The following is a 24,614-nucleotide window of genomic DNA, read 5'->3' on the forward strand; positions in this document are numbered from 1 at the left end:
GTGTGTGTGTGTGTGTGTGTGTGTGTGTGTGTGTGTGTGTGTGTGTGAGATGTAGAGTCGAAGGAAATGGTCAGATCCACTGTGGTCCTTCGACCACACACACTCACTCACACACACACACACGCACACACACAGACAAAAGAGGATTCCGATCCAGACGAAGCTGACAGGAGGGGCGTCACGGCAACAGGAGGGGTGTCATGGCGCCACCAGGTCACATGACCACGAACAGGAGCAGGGAGCCAAAATAACAGAAGGGTCCAATGATTCTTATCGAAGCACATTCACACCAGGAAGCTGCCCAGTTCAGACCCAGTCTGATCTGTTGGTCCACCATCAAACCTCAACGTTAGTCCCAAACACAGACTGAATATAAGAAGGTCACGTAGTCATCGTGACGTCACCCGTTGGTTTGTGGGCTGATGTTTTGAAGCCTCGAGTTTGCTGATTTCGCCGTCGCCATCTTGACTTTTTGCAACCAGTGAACAGGAAGTAACCATATTTGGACTGAGGAGGAGAGACGTAGAGACGTCGTATACGTCTCTGGTAGAGACCTGTCAATCACAGTAAGCCCCGCCCTAAAGCATCCCCTGCTTTATGGTCTGTTTGACTCTAAATGGACCATAATGTACTAAATGAACATCATGCTGTATTGAAGAAGACTTGAAACTAGAGATTGAGACCATAACCTCATGTTTACAATGTTTACTGAGGTAATAAATCAAGAGAGAAGTAGAGTCATTTTCTCATAGACTTCTATACAACCAGAGGAGTCGCCCCCTGGTGGACACTAGAGGGAATGCAGCTTTATCACATGAAGCTTTGACTTCTCTTGTTGAATACAGAGTTTACAAAGTGCTTTGATGGACAAGCTGCAGTTTAAAAACATTTAAAAACAGAAATACGGATTGAAGCTGTCAATCAGTGACGTCATTGCAGGTGTTCTTTTTTCATCACCTGCTTCATCGGGCTTCAGGTGATGAAAGTATTAGTTGTAACTGTGTTTTTCGCTGCACAGAGAACCTGCTGGGAGCTCTGCTGCAGATCAAGGAGGTGATCCGACTGCGGGTGGAGAGCAGCGAGGAGGAGGACACGGACGAGCGAGGGATGACCCAACGTCTGGAGGACATCCTCCGAGAGTCCAGCGGTGAGCAACACAAACACGACCAACTCCACAAATCTTAAAGAAATGCGTGCAGTCTGTCCCGTTATGTGATAAATATACAAGGGTCTGGAGCTTCATGCTAACGTGTTAGCGACATATGTTATGCTCTCCAATACCTAGCAGTGTGCTTTATTATTATTTTATCTAATAGTGAAAATATAATCTAGAAACAGGATTTAAGTAGTTGACATATTCTGCCATGTTGACCCTCATCTTTTAAGGAGTCTTTCTCTTCTTTCCATCACACCGTCCCAATTTAAAGGTCCTTTAGTCGCTGGGCGGACCAAAGACTTTGTGCAGAGGATTTTGGCGGCCAGCGCGGGCGGTCCGAACCAACGCAAAGAGCCCCCCCCGCAGGGAGGTGATGAGGCGGCGGGCTAAACTCACCCGTCGTCTCCCCCAACCTCCTCCTCTCCCCCGTCTCTTTCCACGCCTCCTCCCTCCCAGCACCACCAACCAACTGACCACGCTCCTCGACGATGTACACACTCGAGTATAAGCAAAGAGGGTGGAGATGCTGGGAAGAAGAAGAGGAAGGAGGAGGAGGAGGAGGAGGAGGAGGAGGAAGAAGGAGTAGCCTAAACAAAATGGCAGTAAATTGCCACCCTGCTCCTGGTCGTCTGCTGTTGGCCCTCCAAACCGTCTTCACCGCTCCGTCTCTGCAGGCTGCACCACAACCACCGCCAGGCCAGATCTGCTGCTGCTGCTGACGTCTCTGTGTTCTGTCCGTCTGTCCGTGTGTGTGTGTGTGTGTGTGTGTGTGTGTGTGTGTGTGTGTGTGTGTATATATACATACTGTATGAGCGTATATAGCGTTCCTCTCTCCCTCTCTGTGTGCTGTATCTGTATCCCAGTGTGCCTATGAATAGACATTGCACTGTTTTTTGTAGATGGTCGTAGTTGTCGGCAGGGGGGCCGGTAGTGAGGCGGGGGCCACAGGGGGCATTTGAGGATAAAGGAAGTGCTTAAAATAAGGAAGTGGGAAAAAAAAAAAATATATATATATATTTTTAGCTGGGCTCCTATAGAAGCACTGCATACCATTCGCATTGCATCGGCATCTGGAACATCTGCAACAAGTCCAGCTGTTAAGGGAAACAAAGTCCTTGGTGCTTTAACCCCCCCCCCCTCTTTAACACCCCTTCATCCCATTAAAATGTAAGCAAAGTCTAAAAGAAGAAAAAGAAAAAGAAACTGCACCTTAATTCAAACTGACCAAAGATACTGAAACCACTCAAGACACCAAAAGCGCTCGCTGCTCCGGATGCTGCCAACCATTAACACATCGTTTTGTTTCGTGGGGGGGGGGGCGACTGACATATTTTGTGATTGTTGTCATGGTCCGTTAAAAAGGACGACGTTCTATTCACCCAAAATGCACTACTGTCACGGACCCGAGCGAGACAGACAGACAGGAAGCGACTGACGGTTTGCTGTGTGGTCGGCCTTCCAGCTCGGCTTCATTTTTATTATTCACCCACAAAAGGGAAAGAGTCCCCCGAGCCCTCTCCTCAGCCCCCTGACCTGACTTATGTAGCGCACCTTCCTGAATTGCAACGACAACTAGAGAGAATAACACTTGTAGATCTAGAAAGCAAATAAGATTTGTTTCGTTGTTGTTTTTTATTATGATTTTGTTGTATTTGCCACCGCTCACGTCGTGGGCGTCGGTCATGAGAGATTTTTTAAAAATCTGCCTTTTCTTCTGTGGTCTTTGCCGAAGCTGTAGACCGACCTGTCCAAGGTCTCTAAATGTTGTTGGACATTAAAAAAAAAAGTCAAGGACTCTTTGAATTGCACTGTGGTAAGAAAGAGCAACTAAGCACCTTGGTGGAGCGCTTCAGATCCTCCGAAAGAGAGAGAGAACCTTTCTGTCTGAAGACAGCTATCGATTGAGAGGCTCGTCGTGGGCGCTCAGCGCTTTGTGACCGACCGGTCTCGGTTTTGTTTGAGTACGGTGCTACTGTAAGAAATAACTAGCAATGCAAATGTGAGCAGGGGGGGGGGGGGCAGTAACCGGCATGTTCTGTTGTAAGAGGCCGTTTGTTTGCATAATGACGCCTTTCTGAAGTGCCTGCAGCTCAGAGCCACAGGGACCTGTGTTGTTATGCCGGATCTGAGGTAAAGGAACCCATGGCTACTGCTCCCAGCTGACTTCACTTGACTTTACTTAGAAGAAAAACAAACCCTGCGTTGGGTCCGATCACATATTCTGCCAAAAAATGTTTAATAAAAAGACAACCAAAACATTTCCCTTTCAGATTAAAGCCTATACATGGAAACAGTAGCTGGCACCGGTTCCTGTGAACATGGACTCAGAGGAGCGGCTGTTAGCTGAGCATTCCCCCCTTTTCTGTTTTTCAACCTTGACTCCCGTCTGGGCCGCATTACAAAGCGCTGCAACGTTCGCCTCCTATGGAAACTCCATTTCCTGCCTCCACCAGGAAAAGAGCAGCGGACCTTAAACTCTTCACCTGCTTCAGGTCTCGCTCGTGGTCCTGGGAAATGTAGTCTTGTGGTCCAGATGGAAAAGTTTCCTCGTGGTGGTCTGAGCTTTTAAAGCTCTGATGCCAAAGACAGATAAGTGTGATGTCACCCCAGAAAGCCTGGTCGGGTTTTCACGTGACTGCTTTCCAGGAACCCGGCTCGGGTTAGCGGTGCCTCGGTTGACCCGGGCCCGGGTCAACCGAGGCACCGCTGGGATTTTGAAGAAGACAGATGCTCTCAGCTCTGAGATTCAGCAGAAGTCTGACCTAATTTGGACAATGACTTTACTTAAACTCGGACGACTCTTATCTGAGTCACTTCCTCATCGGGCGTCACCGTCTGCTGGAGACAGAAGGAAGTAAACAGAGTTTTTTTTAGTGAAAGCTGGATCCACGTCAGCTGTTTTGTGGGTCAGCGACAGCTTGAAACCCTAAAGACAGAAGAGATTCAGCTCACCAGGTTCCTGAGATGTCTAGAGGGGCTGCTAATGAGGAACTCTGTTTTAAATGCATTGACTCCAGCAGCGTTTGACTGTGAGCCACATCTTCTGTTGGAGACGGACTGTCTTCTATTAAAAACACTAAGTAGAGTGGAGAGACGGAGGAGCCGTCCTTCTCCACCGTCGCCGTTGAGGCCCGGGCTGAATAGACCCATCAGTAAGCTGACACTGGTGGGACGCCGCTGACCTCTGGGTGCCCGGGGGGGAGGGGTCTCCGGTTTCAAAGGCGACGGGCCTCCGGGGCAGAGGAGGCCGGGGGAAACGGCACTTGGAGCCGATGGGGCCTCGGAACAGTTTATCCGAGACCTCTTAATCCCACCGCCACCTCCACCCCGCTGTCACGCGCTGACAGCTACAGAGGAGGAGGAGGAGGAGGAGGAGGAGTCTCTGCAGCTCGCTGCTGCAGTCTGCATCTTGATGCCCCCTCCTCCTCCTCCTCCTGTGTCACTGGCCTGGAAACCTCCATCTGGATGGAGGGAGGTGTCAGTTTTAGACTTGCAGGTGTTGTTTGCGCCCCTGGTGTCTCGTCACTACATTCAAAGATAAGCATCTGTTTTATTTAATTAACGAAATATTAAAGTCTCTGGTGATCTTTCAACAAAAACCACCCAGAAGGTCATTTAAAAGACCCGGAAACAACCTGTTTTGAAAACATCTGAACTGTGATGATGAGACACGAGAGGCCGCTGAGAGACAAACCTTTGTGGCTTTAACCAAAAACCCGAGTGAGCCGGTTCTGTCGGGATCGGAGGGCCGGTTTTCGTTCTAAGTGAGACGAGAGAAGACCGAATATCTTTAAATCCATCTGAAAACATGTTGAATGAAGAAGAGCAAACATTCCACAACGCCGTGTCATATAATGTACAGCAACTCTTATACTTCTTCTCTTTTCTGTCCGTCTCTCCGTAACCCAGTAATCACGATACTACAGTAATACTTCGGACCTGTTAACACATTAACTCATCTTTAATGTCCTTCGTCAGTAAGTTACCTTTGAGAAAATAGTTCAAAAAATTTAAAAAAAGAAATACAAGAAGTGCCGTACAAATAGAAGCCTAATATTTTTTGTTTTGTGTGAGTGTACTGTACACCTGTATAATGTATATTTTAATATTTATATGCAGCTGTTGTATTAAAAGTATATTTTTAAGATAAGAACGGTGTCTGTGTTCCTTTAACTTCCCTTCAGAAACGTGCTGCGCTATGTTTGGACATAATGAAAGTAGAACTGATTATTATATTGTTAAAAAACTTGACTTCCAGGTGTTAAGTTGTAGGTGAGGTGACCGTGTGATCGAGGCACGCTGCACAGCGCCGCCAGCAGGCCACACTACAGTCACGAGCCAACTGCCGATCAGGCTCCTCCCCCAGCTTCCGGGTTCACTTTAACCCTCTGTTGTCTTACAGAGGAGCAGCTGCTGTAGGCCCAAATCCCAAATGTCCCCTAAAGCCTCAAACCCTGAACCCTCAAGGACTTACTGGCGTCACCTGGTAAGTGGTTTATATATAAATATAGTTGGAGGCACACAACAGTCAAAACTCGAGACAGATTTTTTTATTACAAAAAGGATCTTTTATTGGAATAGTTTCTATTCACATTGATGTTAAAAAGGTACCTCAATTTAAAAACGAAAATAAAAAGTCCCCTTCAGTGAATCCCTGTTAAACATTGCACAATGCCCAGCTCTGGGAGGACACAGTCCACCACTGGTCCCAGGTCAGGAGTCAAAAACATCAGAGGAGCAGCAGGAAGCCTGGACACCTCACAACGAGGTCAAAGGAAGTGATTTTAAACGTCACACCGTGGCTGCTGTAGACTCCTGTAACCGGTGCAGGAAGTGTGTTTTTGAAGTACAGACGAGGAGACGGAGGTTAACAACAAATCAACGACAAAAAACTCCCACTGTGGGATCAACACATGATTCAACTTCTCTAGAAGTTTGCTTCTCAGACACATATTTGCATCGTCATGGTTTGCTGCAGAGCTGCACCCTCAGCACATAACAAAAGACTCCCAAAGAAAAACTAACTGGCTTCATTTACAGATATGAAATGCATAAAACTGAAAACAATGGACCCTCTTTTTTGTGGCTTTTTTTCCTCAAAATGGCTTCATTTTAAAAACCACACATTCACATCTCACATATACTTTTTTTTGCTTCATCCAAGCATCCGTTTTGACCGGTTTCCTTCTCTCTATTTGTCCGTGGATCTTTATTCAGATCAGATCGGAGCGCATCTGTTTGAATCAGGAGCCTGCAGGCCTTCGTCTGCTCTCAGCACCCGCTCAGCCAAACACTGAGCAGACCTCTCCGCTCCATCTCAGCTTCCCTCGGATCAACACCTGAGCTGGATCGGAGGTCTTGGCAGGACAGCGGTGGTGGTCTGGTTTTAACCGTATTGATGAGGAGTATATTTAATACAGTGAAAGAGAGATTTAAGGTGAACCAAAACCTGAGAGCTTCTTCTCTCTCTTGTTTGCAGAGAGGAATGTTCAAATGCGTCACCAGATGAAGATACTCAAAGATCACATGACGCACTCGTATGAAGAACAGATGTAGAGAAAAATAAGTGGTCACCTGAACCCCTGAACAGTGGTCATTTTAAGCTCAGCTACACTTCGTTGAACTCAGCTGTACCTTAAGATAAATTAACCAACATTAGCATGCTAACAGTTATGTCACAGCTAACTCTAAACATGCTGGCTAACATTAACGCAGGTTTTAACATTAACAAGCTCGGCTGATATCTAATTTTAACATTAAATTAAGTCCACGGCCGCGCTGCTAGCAGGTGTTGCGCTTACTTTTCTCCCACATGAATATTTTAAATATAAAACACATGAATCCCGTTGGAACCACTTGAGCTGCATTTCTTTCTTATGTGCCTTTAGCATGGGTGTGAATGGTCTACAAATCCATCTTCTTATGATGAACCACCTCTGTCCCTCAGGTGAGATACACCCCCCCCCCCACTGAATCCAGGCTAACTGACATAAATAAAAACATGGCTTTGGATCAAATGGGAAGCTAACTGATGATAGTTATAGGGATATTTGTGTAGATATACAGTATTTGTGTATTTTAAAATGTGTCCCATATTACTACCTAACCTAACACACACACACACACACACACACACACACACACGTACTTGTCTTACTCACTTTTCTTCACAATTAAAACAAAACACCCCGATGGTAGTTGTTCCATCCTGTTGTGCCGAGTTGATTCCTTTCTTCTTTCCACAGAAGAAAGTGAACACAGAGAACGTCTCTCCGGTCTGAGAAGGGATCTGAGTTTGAAGCTGCCAGATCAAAGAACATACAGAGGAGTTTGATTTCCCGGCTCATTAAAACTCTCTGTACTCGGCTGTTTCTCAATAAAGTGGCCAAGCGAGCATCTGGTGAGTAATCTCCAGGTTCCTCATCCGTCCTCCGTCGTCGCACTCGTCAGCTGTACTATAACGCGGCCTCTCAGGCGAGGAGGGCCTCTCCCTCCTCGACCCAGAGGAGGTTCAGGGCATCGGCCTGCCGCTGCTCCCGCTGGTGGATCCTCCGCAGGCGCAGGATGTAGAGCAGGATGGCCAGCACCACCACCAGGATGCAGAGCGAGAACAGGTGGTGGTTGTAGAGGAAGGAGGAGCGCAGCCAGCTGGGGTGGTTCTGGTTCTGTCGCAGGGTTTCCTGCCGCAGGTCCCTGGAGAGGAAAACCAAATTATCTATGATGCTGAACAGCAAAACGTCAACTTGCACCTCTCAGTCACTTAGAGATATTTAAGTAGTAAGCTACTTTAATTACCCTCTTTAGGAAAGTCTTTATTTGACACCATTCCAACCCAAAGTGATCTTTTATTGATTTAAAACGTGCAATCACACCTTTTAAAATTGGTATATTAATGTGAAGACGATTAGTTTTGGAACTATTTTAAGTAAACAACCATCTTTCCATTGTCTTAAAATATATATAAACGTCTTCTACTCCAGAGAAAAGGAGTCACCGTGATAGAAGATGGAGGACTCGTATGTTTATCATTCATTGTGTAAATAAATGTGCATATTGAGATTTGTTTGCTGGAGGTCAGACTGTGACGGTAGGAGATTCAAACTAAACACCAACTACAGCGATGACATCATATAGATTCACCCTGAAACGGACACATTTAGGAGTAAGATTCTTTCATAGGTGTGTGTGTGTGTGTGTGTCGTAAATGATGGCGTTACCTGAGAGGCAGGAATCGGGTTTTAAACAGGATGGCTCCCAGAGTCCACTGCACCTCCTTGTCGTAAACCAGCTGGGCCGTTTTCAGATTCGGGTAGTCGGTTGGGAACCGGAAGCCGGAGTGCAGCACCTCGTACATCCAGCCCGACTTAAAGCACTGAAGCCTGAGAGAACGAGAGAGCAGGGTGACAGCTGGACAGTTAAAGTTATTGATTGTTGATTAAGTTCCATCTTTGATGCTAAATATTTGAACTTTCTTTGTGAAATCATTAACACATCTGTTGCTCGCTGGTCGAACAGTCGGCCTCGACTATTTCTCCACTTTTAACACTTAAACGTGTTAATTGTTCCAAAAATCAAGTCCTTTCCAAAGCTCAGTGACGAGCCTGCTTTATATTCAGAAAGAGTTTAATTTACTAAATCAGAGTTTCTGTTTTTGATTGTTTTTCTTACATCCACTGAAGGTTTGAATAACTCAATGACCTGCATCTTTATTAACCATGTTATTGTTTTGCAGACAAGTGGCACAAATATGAACTACAACAGCACCTCCTTGTGGTCGTAAAGGACACGCTTTGCACCTAAAAACAAATCCGCAACATGCTGTAACTATTAAAATAGATTAAATAAATGAAATATTGTGAATGAATGAATATTGCAACTGTGTTTATCTCTGATATAATATGACAGAACAATACTCTTCCTGTGCTTTCTATCTGCAGGAGATCCTCTCACCACATAATTAATACATTTACTATAAAAGCAAAGCTGAGTACAAGTAAGTAAAATGTTTAGTGTCAAAAAAGTATTTGACAGAAATACTTTGATTAAATAATAAAACTCCATTTAACTTTCAGGGTGTGTTGTTTTTATCTACGTTTCCTTCCTGACGTTTTCTCACATGTTTGATGTGTGCGACTGTGTCATGTGACCACTCAGACGTATCAGGGCTGTTTTGGCACTAACGTACAGAAACGTTTGAAAGTGATGCCGTTTGTATTTCTATCATTTATTGTTGATTTATTTTTCTAAAGGAATCGATACCAAATGAGGAGCTTGTGAGTATCGGTCTGCCCGAACAGAGAATACGATGAAAGATCTGCTTCTTTCTGAAACATTATTGGCAGAAGATGAAGATGAAGACGAACTTACTTGAGTCTGTAGACGTCGGCCTGCTGAGAGAACAGCTTGTTGTCCAGACGCTGTTTCAGTATCGACCACTTGGTGAGGCAGTAGTCCTGCAGGGAAAACAAGAACAGACACAATGTTCAACCAGAAAAAGGAAAAAAAAGTGAAATGATATTTTACAGCCAAGTTCCTCGTGAAAGGATACATACCGTAGCAGCTCTGGAGTACTTGTGGCTGTCATACGGTCCTCCCAGCCTCAGGACGTCCTCCATACAGTAAAAGAACTCTGAGAAACCGTAGAACTCACTGTTGCTGAAATTGATGGGAGCCTAAAAAATAAAACATGGCGTTAAAAGTGATTGTTCTGCATTGTGAGGAATCAAATCCAGGTTGTCCAGTGAGCTGTGACTTGAAGACAAAGGGCGTCTGCCGGGTTCGATCGTACCTGGTAGACGCCCCCCGGTGACATGGTGCCGTTGTGGAGGCCCAGGAAAGGTCGCACGGCCTCTCGACACCGGCTCCAGTCGCCCTGACCCCTCAGGTACACCGTGCGGTTGCCCTTCACCACTGTGTCCGACAGGCTGACCGGCAGACAGGGATCCAGGTACGGCTGGTCCTCGCTCAGGCCCGTCTGCGTGGTGAGAAACCTGGACCAACAGGAGCATGGAAAGCTCAACGTTTACAGGCAACAATCATCCAAATAGATGTGAATTGAACGTTGCTTTAAAGGCAGAGAGAGGTTGTGAGGAATGTAGCGTTGAAAAGAAATGAGAGGAGATGAAAGCAGCTTGAACAAATATTAATAAAGTCTGAACCTGTTCTTTGCCAGCGTGTTGTTGATCAGCTGGTCCTCGTATCGCTGCCTCGCCATGTTTCCCCCGAAGCCGAGGAAGGTGGTGACGTAGACTCTGTAGACGTGTTGCGTGTGCTCGACGTCACAGCCCAGATTAAACTCAGCGAGGACACTCTTCCCTGCCTCCTCCTAAAGAACAAACAAACACAATACAGAGACATGAACTCTCAACATAATGATTTTAATGTCAAGAATCGATGCGCGAACAATTAGTCCATTAATCTGCAACTGTGTCGATTTACAGACAAAATGATCGATCCAGAAAATAATCCAGCCGATTAACCGAATGAAGACAAACGTCAGCTGCAGCCCTCATCGATAACAGCCACCTAACGGTTAACCTTACTTCTTGTGGTGAAGTGAAGGTGATGGCGCTCGGCACCTCGTAGGCAATCTGCAGTGAAGCTCCGCCCATATCCATGATGCCCACTGTGCGCCGCCTGCTGATTGGCCGCTGGTTCTGAGACCCCGTTGTCACCTCAACTGTCGCGTCTTCTGAGAAACATGAAGATATTAGAGCGTTATTCTGTTATTGTGTTTGTTTGTTTTGTAAAAGAGTCAGTGTCAATTTCAGATACGTCTTGTTCAAGAGACAGTTCAGATGTTATGAAGTGTGTTTGTATGAGGTTCTTCTCCACAGTCTTCTATAAACTCATCTACTGTAGTAGAACACTGACTGTGGAGGAGAACCTCACACACACACACTTCAGAACATCTGAACTGACCCTTTAACTCCTTCACACTCACCTTCATCAGCATGATCGAAGCGGCCCAACACAAAGTTAATGCCAATCCATGCATACACTCCTTCAGGGTTGAGAGGAAACAGGAAACACGTCACCACAACCGTGATGGGGAGACACACAAACACAACACAGGAAGCAGTTAGAGCGGCTTTAAGGATCATTCCTGCCACAGTGAACGCTGCATTCTCTTTAGGTTAATATATAGACTAGTACTCAAAGCAGCTCAGAGCAAACAATCAGCTCACCTTCTTGTTTCCCAGAGATGACCTCAGCATGGGAGCTGGAAAACAGGAAGTCGAACTCCAGGGGAACATCAGTGACCAGGTCGTCCAAGATGTCCGCCTGCTGGCTACATACAGAGAAACCAGAATATATAATATATATATATATATATATAATATATATAAATGCACCTTAATGCCGTCTAATACAACAGAAATCCTCCCTTCATGAAGGTTATATATGGTTTATTTTGTTTTAGAGAGAGGTTGTGTTTGCGGTGCTGTAGAATAGTATCACATTACACTGAAAGGTGTTTGTATTTATATCAATGAGGACAGCTTTACACACCTCTCTGTATGACGCAATACAGCTCAGCTGAACATTATACCTTCATGAAGGAGTTACTGCAGGACTGTCGTATTAAGACTGCATTTATAATGGACAGGTTGAGTGTATGATTTAAAGTTATTGGAACTTCACGTAAAAGCTTTTGTCGACCTGTCGGGCAGCAGCCTCATGCCAGCGGTGCAGAGGATGTAGAGCGGCGTCTCTTTGTGTTTGCTCCTCGGGACGTGAGCGGCAGCGAAGCGGAGCAGAGGGTGGAGGTAGTCGCTGGCCTGCGTCGGCGTGTTGGACAGCGTGGAGATACCTGAAGAGAGAGCATAAGACGCATAAGAGACGACTCATTATAACGCTTGCATTCAAATGACTATTAAGGGGCATCTCTTCTTTTGTTAGTGACGTATACGGCAACGTTTGTCACACCTGTAGTTCTGCACCATGGGGGGGGAAACAGGGTTAGTTCTGGTCCGGTTCCTGTTCACACTGACTTCTTACAAACGAACCAAGAGGAGTAAACATGACGTCATGCAGACTAGACGGGGAACTCGTCATCCAGCATCATCAGGACCCAACAAGATGAAACTCCCGTGACCGACAGAAGTTAATGCAGCACTTCAATGCTTTTGATAAATAACTGATTATAAGCATTATTAGCCTGCATGTTACGTATAATCACAGGTAGAGACAGTGATGACTTATTACTGTGGGATCGCTGTCACAGCTTTTTAATGACTTTATGAGCTGACAAAGAGTCACAGAGTCGGATACAAGCACAGCAGCTCGAACAGCTTTTGAACTATGAATCAGGAGAAACACCTGCGCTGACGTGCAGACATGTTTCTATGTTTAGAAGATTGTTTCCTCTAAAGATTTCACGAGGAGCAGATGGATTCGATTTAGTAGTTTAGCTTTTTTAAAATCGTACTAAAATCACAGGCGGTCTCGCGATGAAATGTGACAAAAGAACAAACCGCCTCCTCACCGGGTTTGATCTTCTTGACGACCGGCTTGCGGTCGCGGTCCCTCATCTGTCGGATGTCCAGCAGCGTGTGAGGGTTCCCGTTGTGGGGGGGCCAGTAGTACACAAAGACCCGAGAGCCACTGCTGCCACAGTCCACCACGATCCCATAATTCAGAGCCGGGTCCAAGACGTTGGTGACCTCCATGGACTCTGCGATGGAGAGGTATCTGGAGGAGACAGAACACAGAAACACGAGATGAAGAATACGCTCCTTGTGTATATATATATATATATATATATATATATATACAGAGTACATGTTCATTAAAAGAAGCGTAGGAGGGAATATTTTCATGTCTGGCAACAGATAGGTTTGCCTCCCACAGGCTACACCAACACAAAATATTCCACGTATGGTGCTTTGGATGAAACCCTGAAACAGACACATTGTTTATAGCACTCTCCTGCTTTTAGTCCACGTCTGATTAAACTAAATGTAGAAAAAACACACAAACTACCGAGTGCCTTTAACAAGTCCCGTCTGTATCTCTGCGTGTCCTTGGTTTCTGATGGAAGCACCTGCAGTCGTTCCCACAAAGTGAGTTCAGGTCGCGTTGAGCCGTCCGGCCTCAAAAACAGATGAGATAACTGTTCTCACAGAGCTCGTTATCAGCTGGCTCGCTTCCACGTTCACACGGAGGACTGAAAACAGCCATGTGGTCAAACTGTGTGACCTACAGAGTGTTTTATTTTATTAATGTTTTCTTTCTTCAATAATTAATTAGTGTTTTTGTTAAAGCAATATTTTGTTGTGTGATTCCAGCACATTTCCCCATCATGGCTCTCATTGTGGAACTGTTTACTACATGTTTACTACATGTTTACTACATTGAATTCGATTTTTTGATAGACTGTTGATCTTCCCTGAAGGTGCACGTCCGCTATCCCACGGCTTAAGATCTTTACAGAAAATGTACCCTGTAACGGTGGTTCTGTCTTTGTGCAGAGTTCCAGCACAACGAGGCCTAAGGATTCGCTCTGACGTTCGCTCACTTGTTGACTCGGGACCCGGGCCGCCGCGGCCCCGCGCTCCACAGCTGCCTCTGGTAGGTTCCCAGGAGGAGGAGGGCGGAGGTGATGAAGAGCAGCAGCAGCCTCTGCCTGGGAGCGCAGCCCAGAGACAGCAGGGACACGCTGCAGTACCAGGAGGCCGGCAGGCAGGAAAAAGTGATCCTGTGGAGGAGGAGGAGGAGCACAGAGTTAAACCAGGTCATATAATGTTAAACGCGAACCACATCACGCTCTCGTCGATGCTGTTGTCAGTTTATTACCTCGCCATATGTGCCGGTGGGAGAAATGATTCAAGATGTCACAGACGTCACCTCATGGTCGTGGCTTTTCTCCTGCAGGAAGGGAAAAGAGGGAGAGAATACTGCTCAGTGCTTTATGAATAATCAGTTGTGAAAATAATCATTAGCTGCAGCCCTAAACTAACATAGTACAGCGTATGTGTTAGGGTATGGTCCTGGTTTCAGTCGCGTCTATTCATAGTTTATTCTATTTATTGATGAGTATCAGAATCAGAAGCGTTTATTAGTACGTTATACATAGAAGGAATTTGACTTGGTGAATGGTGCACAACAATAAACAATAATCGAGACATCATTTAAAAACAAGGTAAATAAACAGATAACAGTACGTTAAAACAAGTATATTATAAAAGTGTATATTAATATAGAAAGGATGTGCCAGGGAGGGTTACAGTAGGACATTTAACAGTGTGGGACTTTGCTGCTGTAACGTTGCAATGGGACCATAAATGAAGTCATTACTCTAATCTACTAGTACAAGTACAAGTACAACGACAACACTGCACTTTGGAGTATTAAAGATAAGATATACTTTTATTGATCCATGTGGCGAAATTCGGCCGGGGAGAAACAGCAGCACAGTATAAAGTATAAGAAGTAAATAATTAAAAGGGATTTAAAAGTAAAAACAGAACACAAAAAAGAGCGAGACATTAATGATGCAAATATCAGAGTAACATAAAGGTATAAAAAGGTAAATTATGATATAATATGAGAAGCAATAGAAGGTGAAAGGTAGTAATAGTGTAACATGATGTGTAGATATACTACTGCATGATATAGATCAGAATATAATATCAAATATAAGACGTACTATGGGTATGATGTAGTAAAGTGTAGTATATTATATTATATAAATACCTCCATGTTCATTTTAGATGGTCCCATGCTATTAGTGTGACATCTCTAACAGAGGCCAGTAGAAGAACTGGCTTATGTCCCAGTTATATAAGATGAAAGTGTTGCATAAATAAATAGAACAGTTCATTCGTGTATTACTGACTACAATGTATCCATATGCTCTCATTCTGCGTTCTATAAACTCACCTACACGTGCCTCACACCTCCGCCATGACAGCACAGTCCGTCAGGTAAAGTAGTCCTTCGACAGAAACGATGTTATCATCATGAGATTATTTCAAAGAAAAGAAAGAAGAAGAAGAAGAAGAAGAAGAAGAAGAAGAAGACGAGGAAGCGGTCGCAAATCCAACTGACTTCCGGTCGGCTACGTCGTCAAATACGTAATTGGGCGGTCCGGCTGCGGCCATTGGTGTGTAGCACATCACGACACACCCACTTCCGGTTAATCCGAAAGGGGGCGTGGCGTGGCCGTGTGATGTAAATAGAGCCATTATGTATTTATTTTTCTTTAACTGAACGTCAGGTATACCGACGTCATTTTGGAAAACATTTTGTATTCGGATTATGCATTTTATTATTCAATGAGCAGAAGTATCTGTTAGGGGTTAGTCTCTCACTGTGTGCGTGTGTGTGCGTGCGTGTGTGTGTGCGTGCATGTGTGTGTGTGTGCGTGTGTGTGTGTGCGTGTGTGTGTGTGTGTGTGCGCGTGTGTGTGCGTGCGTGTGTGTGTGTGTGTGCGTGTGTGTGTGTGTGTGTGTGTGTGTGTGTGTGTGTGTGCATGTGTGTGTGTGTGTGTGTAAGAGACCTGGGTATATATAAAACACAATTTGTAAATTTGAATCAGGATTTTTAAGAGTTTGAAAGGATCTCGCCACACATTCTCACCCCCAACTCGAGGAACACCAAATGCAACATGCGCCACCACGTGGACACGTAACGTAAGAACATGCTGTAGATGATTAATCTTCTTCAGAGTTCATATTTGTCACCGGCCTCTTCATTCAGCCCGACCAACAGCGGACGTTCTTATGAGCGAAGAGATAGAAATCAACGAGGACAATTTGAATAGAATCGTCTTGTTGCACGAGAGAGACTTTCTGTCAAAACCATCGATTACAATGTCTTTGCATCATTTTGGCAAATGATCAAATCAGGTCAATCAGGAAATAGTTTTATTTTCAGACCTATTCTGTCTAAAACACTGTGATAGAAAGTAAAATGAATGAGTAAGATGAGTAACATGAATTTTGAAGTGCTTGACACTTAAACTGGGACATTTTAATGGTTTGTATTGTTTGATTTGTCATTGTAATTGTGTCATTGTTGTTTGAAAATGTCTCCACCTCGAAGTTATGATTAAAATGTGTGAGATTTTATTCAACAGTCATGTGTGCATTTTTTTGTATCCCACAAAGTAATTGATATCTAAAGTGAGTGGTGACAAACTACACATTTAGTTTTCCTCATAATTGCTGCAGCTGTTAATGTCAATTTAATTTAATTTAATTGACTTACAATAAATGATCTACATGGAGAGTGTAGAACAACACGTATGTTGCTCTTATTTTATCCAATATTATTAAAGCATTACATTTAGTTTTTTAAACAGCAGATACTCTACGATGTGTGTCCAAGACAAATTAATTTCCTTCTGGACAATAAAGTCTATCTTATCTTATCTTATATTATCTTATCTTATCTTGTCTTATCTTATCTTATCTTATCTTATCTTATCGTATTGTAAAAGCTAATAGGTTCAGATAATGAAGTAGACAATATAAGTTATACTGTGATATTTAAATCCAAAGTTGTGTATATTTTGTATATATACTGTATAGTTATAATTCCAGTTTGGGACGTCCCGTTTAAAACGTTTCCCGTAAATACACGTGACTTCCTGATGTTACAAAATCATCAACACCCACATGACGCTAAAACTCCGCCCACTTTATTTACCCGCCTTTATTACGAGACAGACTCGGCCAATTGGAGGGACTGGTAGTGATTGACAGTCAACCATGGCCAATCAGCTTCCGCTTCCTTGACAAACCCACCGAGGTCCCACCTGCCTGGACTCCAGGTCCACGGAGAAACGTCCATGGAAACGCCGGGCGTAGACAGTCGGGTTACAGGCTCCGCAGCCGGGGCAGAGCTTCGATGGATTGGCGGCAGGCTGCTGGACGCCACGGGGAAGTTTGTTGGGTCTCTTTCGCAGAGAATGACAGGGGAGCAGATGTTGCATCGAGTAACTCCGGAGACCTCGACCTCTGTGGAGGAGCCTGAGATAGACTATGAAGGACTGCCTCAAGGAGCCGCCACCAGCACACACATGCTGGCAGGATCCGTGGCTGGAATCATGGAGCACTGCCTCATGTACCCCATCGACTGTGTCAAGGTACTGAAGCAACACGCTGCTTATTTAGAAATGTCTGCATGCCTCGTTCACGTCACGTTAAACCATAGAGCTAACGTAGGCCCAATACAAGCCCCGAGCTCGATTAACGTTAGGCTACAAGCTAACAGGGCTAACCGTAGGCAACGGGGCTAACCGTAGCTAACAGAGGTCAGTTAACTAACATTACATAAACATAAAATAACGCAACACAATGTTGTCACTGAAAAACAACCCGAGTGAGTATGTTTACAACATTTCAACGTTCATGTAGTTAATTATTTGTGTAATTACAAACTGACAGTTGCGTCTCATCTCACGAGCCTACTAGCTAGCAGCAGTTGCGCCTTTCTGGTTAACGTGCCTCCATTATCGGACATGTCCGTAACTGACCTGTCTCTCCTTTTTAGCGGAATCTTAAATCTTACTTAAATCAACACTTTTTTCACAGTTCTTATTCAAATGGGTATATCTCAATTGAGAGACATTATCATTGTTATGCTATTCCTCAGTTTTGTACTTTTTTTTTTTTTTTTTTTTTTACACAAATAATGTTAGATAGTTGATGTGAATATTGGTCTGTTCACTGAGGATTTAAAGGGGAAAGTCCGTGAAGAGAAAGAAGTGGATGATTAACACAGAGGGGTCCATCTGTCACTAGATCAACAGTCGACAGTATAGATGGATGAATTCTATGAAATAACACACACACCTTGGTTTGGAAGATGGTAGTGTGTGTATTTACTGTAAACTAATACAGATTACATAACTAGATAGTTTTATGATTACCTAAACATACTACTTTTTTATTGTTATGGTAAAAACTGTCAACAGTGGAGTGGACACAGTTCGATTCACTATTCATCCTGGTATTTTTCTCCTTTATCAGGAGTTGCACGGTTTTACTACACCGCTGTAATCTTCCTGAAGACAAGTCTTGTATAATATGACGGATGTCACATGACTTTCTAACAGATCTCTGAACTTTGACTGTAAACCTCTGCACTCATGTGTTTCTCACTGTTTGAGTTACACATAAATGCTATTTCTAACCAAGTAGATTGTTTAGCATTCAGAAGTTCACCCGTGCTTGTTACGCATAATAAGTTCACTTAATCTAGACTCGAGTGTGGTTTGATGCAACACTATTGACCCACAATGCAGTGCACTACATACTAATGGAGGAAATTAAAACCCTACGGGTATACATGCTCTTCATACAGACTCGAGTTCTTTGTGTTGTGTCGGAAGATAAAGAACAACCAGTTCTCACTGAGCTGTGGTCCATCAAACAAAGCTCTTGTTCACAACAAATTCCTTGATGATTAGCTCATACGCGTGCATGCGTGTGTGCGTGCGTGTGTGTGTGTGTGTGTGGTCATTGTAAATGGTCACATAGTGATTATGACTTGTAAAAATGAATCAGCATTGTCAAGAAAGATAATTTAATGTTAATACAGTTTGCCAAACTCCAATGTTGACATCTGTTTCATCATTTATAGAACGCATTGAACAAATAAATGTAACAAAAAGCTCTTTTTTTTTTTTTTTAATTTAAACTGAGCTCCATGAACCTAAATTAAATGAGTACAAAACGTAACTTAAGAGAAAAGGTGAACGATCTTTAATGTGTTTTTTTTCTGTTACCCCTCCGGTCCAGACTGTGGCTGCCTGTTTCAGTAGAAGGAGGAAGTGCTTTACAAAAAAAAATATATATATATATATTATAATTCCAGTAATGTTTGGCGGGCAACTTCCTCGTCCCCAAGATTCCCTATTTTCACCATCTTCGTTCCTGGTTGGCAAACATCTTTTATCTCTTTGTTCCTTCTTGCCACTAATTTCAGACTCAGTTTCCCGTTTCCTCATTCATCAGAGGACTTTACAGCGTTACTTTAAACCTGATCTCTTCTGTTTGTATACTTAAATTCTGTTGACCAACTTCCAGCGGCTCTCCCTGGAGCCGCAACATACTCATTTTATTTATTGGTACAAAGATACAATAAAACAGTCCAATTATAATAGGACGGGTAGCTTACAAAGTACCGTATACAACTCTTTTCATATATGCCGTAGTACTCGCCAAGACTTTCAAACACAGTTCGATGCGTAGAATCAGTGGAGTGGTCTCTTCTGTTAGTCGTCAGGATAAAGTGAGAGTTGCGTTACTTGTTCGAGGGTTTTTATCGGCCAGGTTTGAGTCAAACAAACACACGCACATATACTCTCTTACTTGACCCTTCCAGGGTATTGGTGCTTGGCAAAAACAACAACATTAAATACCAAACTTAAGCACACTGCAACAAGATGTCCTCATCCTAGATGTCTCAGTGAAGTGTAGACAAACACCCCTGTGTCTATTAGACTGATGGTGTAATGCTCACTAAACACTAACCTGCTCAACATACCGAGACAGAAAAACACAATTTTATCACAGATGGAAACGGAAAATACAGACTTGATTGTTTCGAAGTTATCAAGCAGCTAATTGATTTCCGACACATTGACTCCGACGACATTGACGTGACAATAACGTCTGTAAAGACAAAGAATGTCAGAGATTTACTTCCTTGTTGAAACGTCTTTCGCTTCCAGTAACAGTCTGATTGAAGGTGTAATTATAAATACATGGCACCATGTTGTCTCAAACATCACCGGCTACAGTGACTGGTGAGTGGACGAGTAACATGTGACACAAAGATTAAAATATAACATTTGTAATGCCAACACAGAGAACATGGACCGTCTCTGAAATATCAGTATGTGCATAATACATTTTAAAGGCACAAAATTCAGATCTTTTAGTTAAAGTATCCAGTGCTACAAACATGTATCATGGTCTTCTTCACTTCCTGTTTGCAATACACAACACCATATGTCACAAGAGTGAGCCGGTGACTCCGCTGTGAGTGCCTCTCAGCTGTTGCTTGTGTGACTGAGGTCCTCGTGAGTTGACAAATGCAGCTTTAAAATGGTTGTCTTGCGTTGCATGCAAGCTTCAGCTGCCGTACTCTCCTGAGTCTTAATAATGGTACACGGTACTTCGTTACCATGTGAAGAAGTGGCGTGAACACAAAGCCCTCGGTGTTGTCTGTTGTTCACCGACACCTGATTCAGTTTTTGGTTTCTCTTTCTCCCCCCCCACCAGACTTGAAGATGTTTTTCATATGGTGGATGACTGAGCACATTCCATGTGAGTCACCATTTCCTAGAAGCAGGACCACCATGTCCGCCTGAGGGTGTAGGAGGCAGGAGAAGGTCACTTATTGCATGTTAGGAAAAACTTGACGCTTGTGCCATCTTCGTCTGGGGGAATTTAGTTTGTTATGCTTACAGTGATGCTTATCTGAGCCGTGCGAGCGGTGGGCTGTATTTTTGTTTTGTTTTTGCAACCCTTCCTGGCTGCATTCAGCTCTCTCCGTCCTCATTCGTGGTTTGTGGTTGGCGACTTCTACTGCGTTCGTTTCTCTGACGCTTTAAATTAACTCTGCCCGGGAGTTGGTGTGGGTTTTTTTTTTTGTTTTTGTTTTTTTTTAAGTTGGCAGACTCTGAGTGGGATGTGTGCGACACAAACTACTAGAAATTTGTACACAGAATAGCGAAACTACAACTTGTCTTAGTCACCCAAGCTTCATTTGTCTTTAACGATCCATCACCTGGTTGTTCAGATATTTGCAGGACTGTAGACGTCCTGAACTTTGATGGTTTGAGATGCATTGTAAGTTTTTCTTTGTGTGAGCATCGGGTACTGATCTAAAAAAAAATGAACTAGTTCTGTCAAGCTGGAAATGATTTATGAAAAATACTTATTAACTTGTCCTGTTAGCCAGGGCTAGCCCTGTTAGCTTGTCGCCTGACGTTAATCGAGCTCGGGGCTTGTATTTGGGCCTACGTTAGCTCTGTGGAACAGACCATGTGAACATTGCAGCGTGACATGAATGTAACTGTTGACTAGTAACATCTAGTCTTACGCATCTGTCTGTTCCTCTCACACCAGACTCGCATGCAGAGCCTTCACCCGGAGCCGGGGGCACGCTACAGGAACGTGATGGACGCCCTGCAGCAGATTGTGCGGACGGAGGGCGTGTGGCGACCAATCAGAGGGGTGAACGTGCTGGCGGTGGGGGCGGGGCCTGCTCACGCGCTCTACTTCGCCAGCTACGAGAAGATCAAGTTCTCGCTCAGCGACACCATCCACCCTGGAGCCAACAGCCACTTTGCAAATGGTAAGGTGAACATTTTTCACCCATGATGCTCAAATGTACCATAGCTTCTAAAACACTATTTATCAACTCCTTTTAAGGCACTTGTTTGATTTTAAATGTCAGTTTGATGACAGTGGAGGACGTTGTTGAGGCTTGAGCTTCATCTTAATGGTTTTCTCTGCTCTACAGGAGTGGCCGGTTGCATGGCCACAGTGCTGCATGACGTCATCATGAACCCAGCCGAAGGTAAACAATCAGTCAGTGTTTAAATCAACAGGAGAGCTAGTTACGTTAGCAGCACCGCTAACGGCTAACCAACTGGAGGTTCACTTATGTTACATTATGGTGCCTTCAGGCTCTGCTCAGTGAAAATGAGGATTTAGTGAAGGTGGATAATAAAGTTATCATGATGTGTGAGGAGACGTACAACATAAGTAAATATTAGAGATGAATTATGAGCTGTTTACACTAACTCTAATAATGCATCATTGACACTAATAATTGCAAGATTTGTTTTAATCCATAAAAATTGTTTTAGCTCCTTTTTCTTCTGCACTGTGAAGCCTCTCTGTTGGTCTATTTATAGAAGTCCTCCTTTCAAAGACCCTTAAATCCCCGACGGTGTCATTCTACCATCAGGACACTTGATGGAGCTACAGACTCGGCTGTAAACCCAAACGTTACTGCGACAGTTCAGTCTATGAGGGACATTCATTTATATGTATTAATCATCATATTTCTGTTGAGACCAACAGACTGTTTTGAGCAAAATAAGTACGGCTGTTCTCCAGCAGAGGAATTCTTAGTCCACTAACACGTCAACTTCTCGACTAGTTGATTGAATCGACAGATATGTAGAAACAAATCACACAAAACCACCACTTTTTGTCTTGTCAGAGATGTGCTCATAATTATAATAATTGTATTAAGAAAACCGGGTGTTTTTGAGACAGTTTGGTTACACTTCTTTCTTTCTAGTGTTCCTGCTTTCCTCAGAGTTCCTCTTTCCAGTTCCCCGTTAGATTGAGCAATCACGTAAAATACAAACATTTATTTTTGGTCTCTTCTCTCTTCAGTTGTGAAACAGCGGATGCAGATGTTCAACTCTCCGTACCGCGGCGTGCTTCACTGTGCGGCGTCTCTGTTGAGGCACGACGGGCCGGCCGCGTTCTACCGCAGCTTCACCACCCAGCTGACCATGAACGTGCCCTTCCAGGCGCTCCACTTCATGACCTACGAGTACCTCCAGGAGCTGCTCAACCCGCACAGACAGTACAACCCGTCGTCCCACGTCGTGTCCGGCGCGCTGGCCGGAGCCCTCGCCGCCGCCATCACCACCCCGCTCGACGTCTGCAAGACGCTCCTCAACACGCAGGAGGCTCAGGCCATACACGTGATCCGGGCCGAGGCGGCGACGGCCGGCGGGGCGGCGGTGGGAGCGTCCGCCGGCGTCCGGCACATCTCCGGCCTCGGAGAGGCTTTTCGGACGGTGTACAGGATGGGGGGGGCGCCGGCCTTCTTCAAAGGCGGCCAAGCCCGGATCATCTACCAGATGCCCTCCACGGCCATCAGCTGGTCCGTCTACGAGTTCTTCAAATACATCATCACCAAGCGGCAGCACGAGAGGCAGCTGCACGGAGATCGTGACAGCGACAAATAAAACATCTGGCGGTCGAGGATTTTGGGGTTTCGGGCAAAACGCAACGAGTTTGGAGAGATCCAGAGTTTAGATTCTTTGAGCAAACTTTTATTTTGTTTACTGAGATCTATTAACCGAGTTTGATCTATTTCATAGCAGGCGAGGACACGTACGAATGTTAGGAGACGTCTACTTTATTATCGGGGTTAATGTCCATTAACATCCATCTGACAGAAAACAGGCCTTTAAATCGCTGACTGGAAGTCCTGGTTCCCTAAACTCGCCCACTGAATCCTGATGCTTCAACTACCCAACTCAACGTTAGTCAACGCAGAGACAGTCTAACTGAACTATGACTCTGAGCTTTAAGGTGTTTACATTCACTTCCAATGAACTGTGTAGAAATTGTATCTTTTTTTTTTTTAACATACAAAGGGCTAGAACTCCTACTTTAATGTCCTAGTTACAATCCAGTGTGTCTGAGGTCAGAACCAGAACACGGTTCATCCCGACACAAATACTGAAGAGCTGCGTCGGTGTTACGACCATATCACCTCCTGACCACCGGGGGGCGCACAGCTCAACAGAAACCAGCTGGAGAATTACAGAATCGGCAACATCCAATTAGTTTGAATACAAGTGCTGCTGTACAGTAACTAGTACATCATGTGGGCGACACAAAGCCTGTAATATATCATCCTCCTTGTTGTTTAGTTTTGGATAAAAGAATCCTCGAGTATAGAGAGCTCCAGGAACGAGTCCCGAAACACTTCCTGTCCCCTCGTCTTAACTTCGGTGTGTTCTTGGTGAGATGTCTGAAATAAGTTCTGTGGTTAACGCCAGCTGAAGAGATTTTAACGTTTTGTTCTACGATGTAAAATACGTCGGTAAACTCCCCTCTGATGAACTCAGAAGCTTCTACGCGTACTAAAAGACGATTGCTAACGAGAGTTGAGACGAGTTTAACGTCCTCGTTGGGTTTGCGTCACCAAAGGTTAGTTTATATGCGAGCGTTAGCGTTGTACTTCTGCTGATTACATTCACACCACGGCGGGGCGATGTATTGATATTAAACCAATATATTGATATTAAACCGATATCGTTTTAGATTTTATTTATGGTGAAAAGACATCAGTGTTCCTGGTTTTAAAGGCTGCGTTGCAGTCGCATGATAACAAGAATCAAATCCACGTTACTGATGATTATTTATCAAAAATCTCATTTTTTGTGGAAGCACCTGACGATATCGATATCGTGGTATTTGGTAAAAAAACGTTATATTCTCCATATCGACCCAGACCTACACATTTAATTTGTGATCTTGCTGTGAACAAAACGTGAGTTTCATAATTGTTTGTTACAGAGTTCATTTTCTGCAATAATCCAAAATCCTATGGAAAAAAATAATAATCTGTGTTTTTAGTGGAGGGAACCAGTTTGATGCTAACTTCCATCAACACTTAAGGTGTGTGTGTGTGTGTGTGTGTGTGTGTGTGTGTGTGTGTGTGTGTGTGTGTGTGTGTG

The 24,614-nt window shown here is 44.2% G+C and overlaps 3 protein-coding genes across 4 annotated transcripts in view; 2 read left to right on the plus strand and 1 right to left on the minus strand.

Moving 5' to 3' along the window:
- The window catches only part of LOC116399725 (CREB3 regulatory factor-like), a 15,652-nt gene extending 13,720 nt beyond the window's left edge, over positions 1–1,932 (plus strand). Inside the window, exons 5-6 of the mRNA XM_031877107.1 lie at positions 1,019–1,147; positions 1,428–1,932. Coding sequence (XP_031732967.1) covers positions 1,019–1,147; positions 1,428–1,546 — 248 coding nt within the window. The 3' untranslated portion in view covers positions 1,547–1,932. The remainder of the gene's footprint in view (positions 1–1,018; positions 1,148–1,427) is intronic.
- Positions 1,933–5,701: 3,769 nt separating this feature from the next.
- Positions 5,702–15,198, minus strand: LOC116399723 (ectonucleoside triphosphate diphosphohydrolase 7-like). 2 transcript variants are annotated; one of them, XM_031877105.1, is made up of 14 exons: positions 15,041–15,198; positions 13,955–14,026; positions 13,677–13,856; positions 12,645–12,850; positions 11,819–11,969; positions 11,344–11,447; positions 11,100–11,159; positions 10,699–10,844; positions 10,315–10,481; positions 9,945–10,146; positions 9,709–9,828; positions 9,524–9,609; positions 8,374–8,535; positions 5,702–7,849 (listed from the first exon to the last, which is right to left on the minus strand). In XM_031877105.1, exons 2-14 carry the CDS (start codon positions 13,960–13,962, stop codon positions 7,627–7,629), a joined length of 1,815 nt encoding a protein of 604 aa, XP_031732965.1. In that variant the 5' UTR covers positions 13,963–14,026; positions 15,041–15,198; the 3' UTR covers positions 5,702–7,626. The 2 variants fall into 2 exon arrangements, with proteins under 2 accessions (XP_031732965.1, XP_031732964.1); XM_031877104.1 differs by having other exon boundaries at positions 10,699–10,847.
- A 1,725-nt stretch (positions 15,199–16,923) lies between these two features.
- On the plus strand, positions 16,924–24,485 carry LOC116399724 (mitoferrin-2-like). The gene is made up of 4 exons (XM_031877106.1): positions 16,924–17,249; positions 21,244–21,472; positions 21,641–21,697; positions 22,528–24,485. Exons 1-4 carry the CDS (start codon positions 16,953–16,955, stop codon positions 23,109–23,111), a joined length of 1,167 nt encoding a protein of 388 aa, XP_031732966.1. The 5' UTR covers positions 16,924–16,952; the 3' UTR covers positions 23,112–24,485.
- The last annotated feature ends 129 nt before the right edge of the window (positions 24,486–24,614 follow it).

Source organism: Anarrhichthys ocellatus, unplaced genomic scaffold (genome assembly GCF_004355925.1).
Source record: "Anarrhichthys ocellatus isolate YVR2014 unplaced genomic scaffold, GSC_Weel_1.0 scaffold126, whole genome shotgun sequence".
NCBI classification, from domain to species: Eukaryota; Metazoa; Chordata; class Actinopteri; order Perciformes; family Anarhichadidae; genus Anarrhichthys; species Anarrhichthys ocellatus.

Excerpts from the sequence above, each read along its gene's own strand:
- LOC116399723 (XM_031877104.1), bottom strand. Across the intron at positions 11,970-12,644 it reads CGTCAAGAAGATCAAACCCG|GTATCTCCACGCTGTCCAAC; the intron begins GTGAGGAGGCGG and ends CTCTCTCTTCAG. Across the intron at positions 7,850-8,373 it reads ACCCGATTCCTGCCTCTCAG|GGACCTGCGGCAGGAAACCC; the intron begins GTAACGCCATCA and ends TTTCCTCTCCAG.
- LOC116399724 (XM_031877106.1), top strand. The coding sequence starts at position 16,953 with ATGGAAACGCCGGGCGTAGACAGTCGGGTTACAGGCTCCGCAGCCGGG. Across the intron at positions 17,250-21,243 it reads ACCCCATCGACTGTGTCAAG|ACTCGCATGCAGAGCCTTCA; the intron begins GTACTGAAGCAA and ends CTCTCACACCAG. Across the intron at positions 21,698-22,527 it reads CATCATGAACCCAGCCGAAG|TTGTGAAACAGCGGATGCAG; the intron begins GTAAACAATCAG and ends TTCTCTCTTCAG.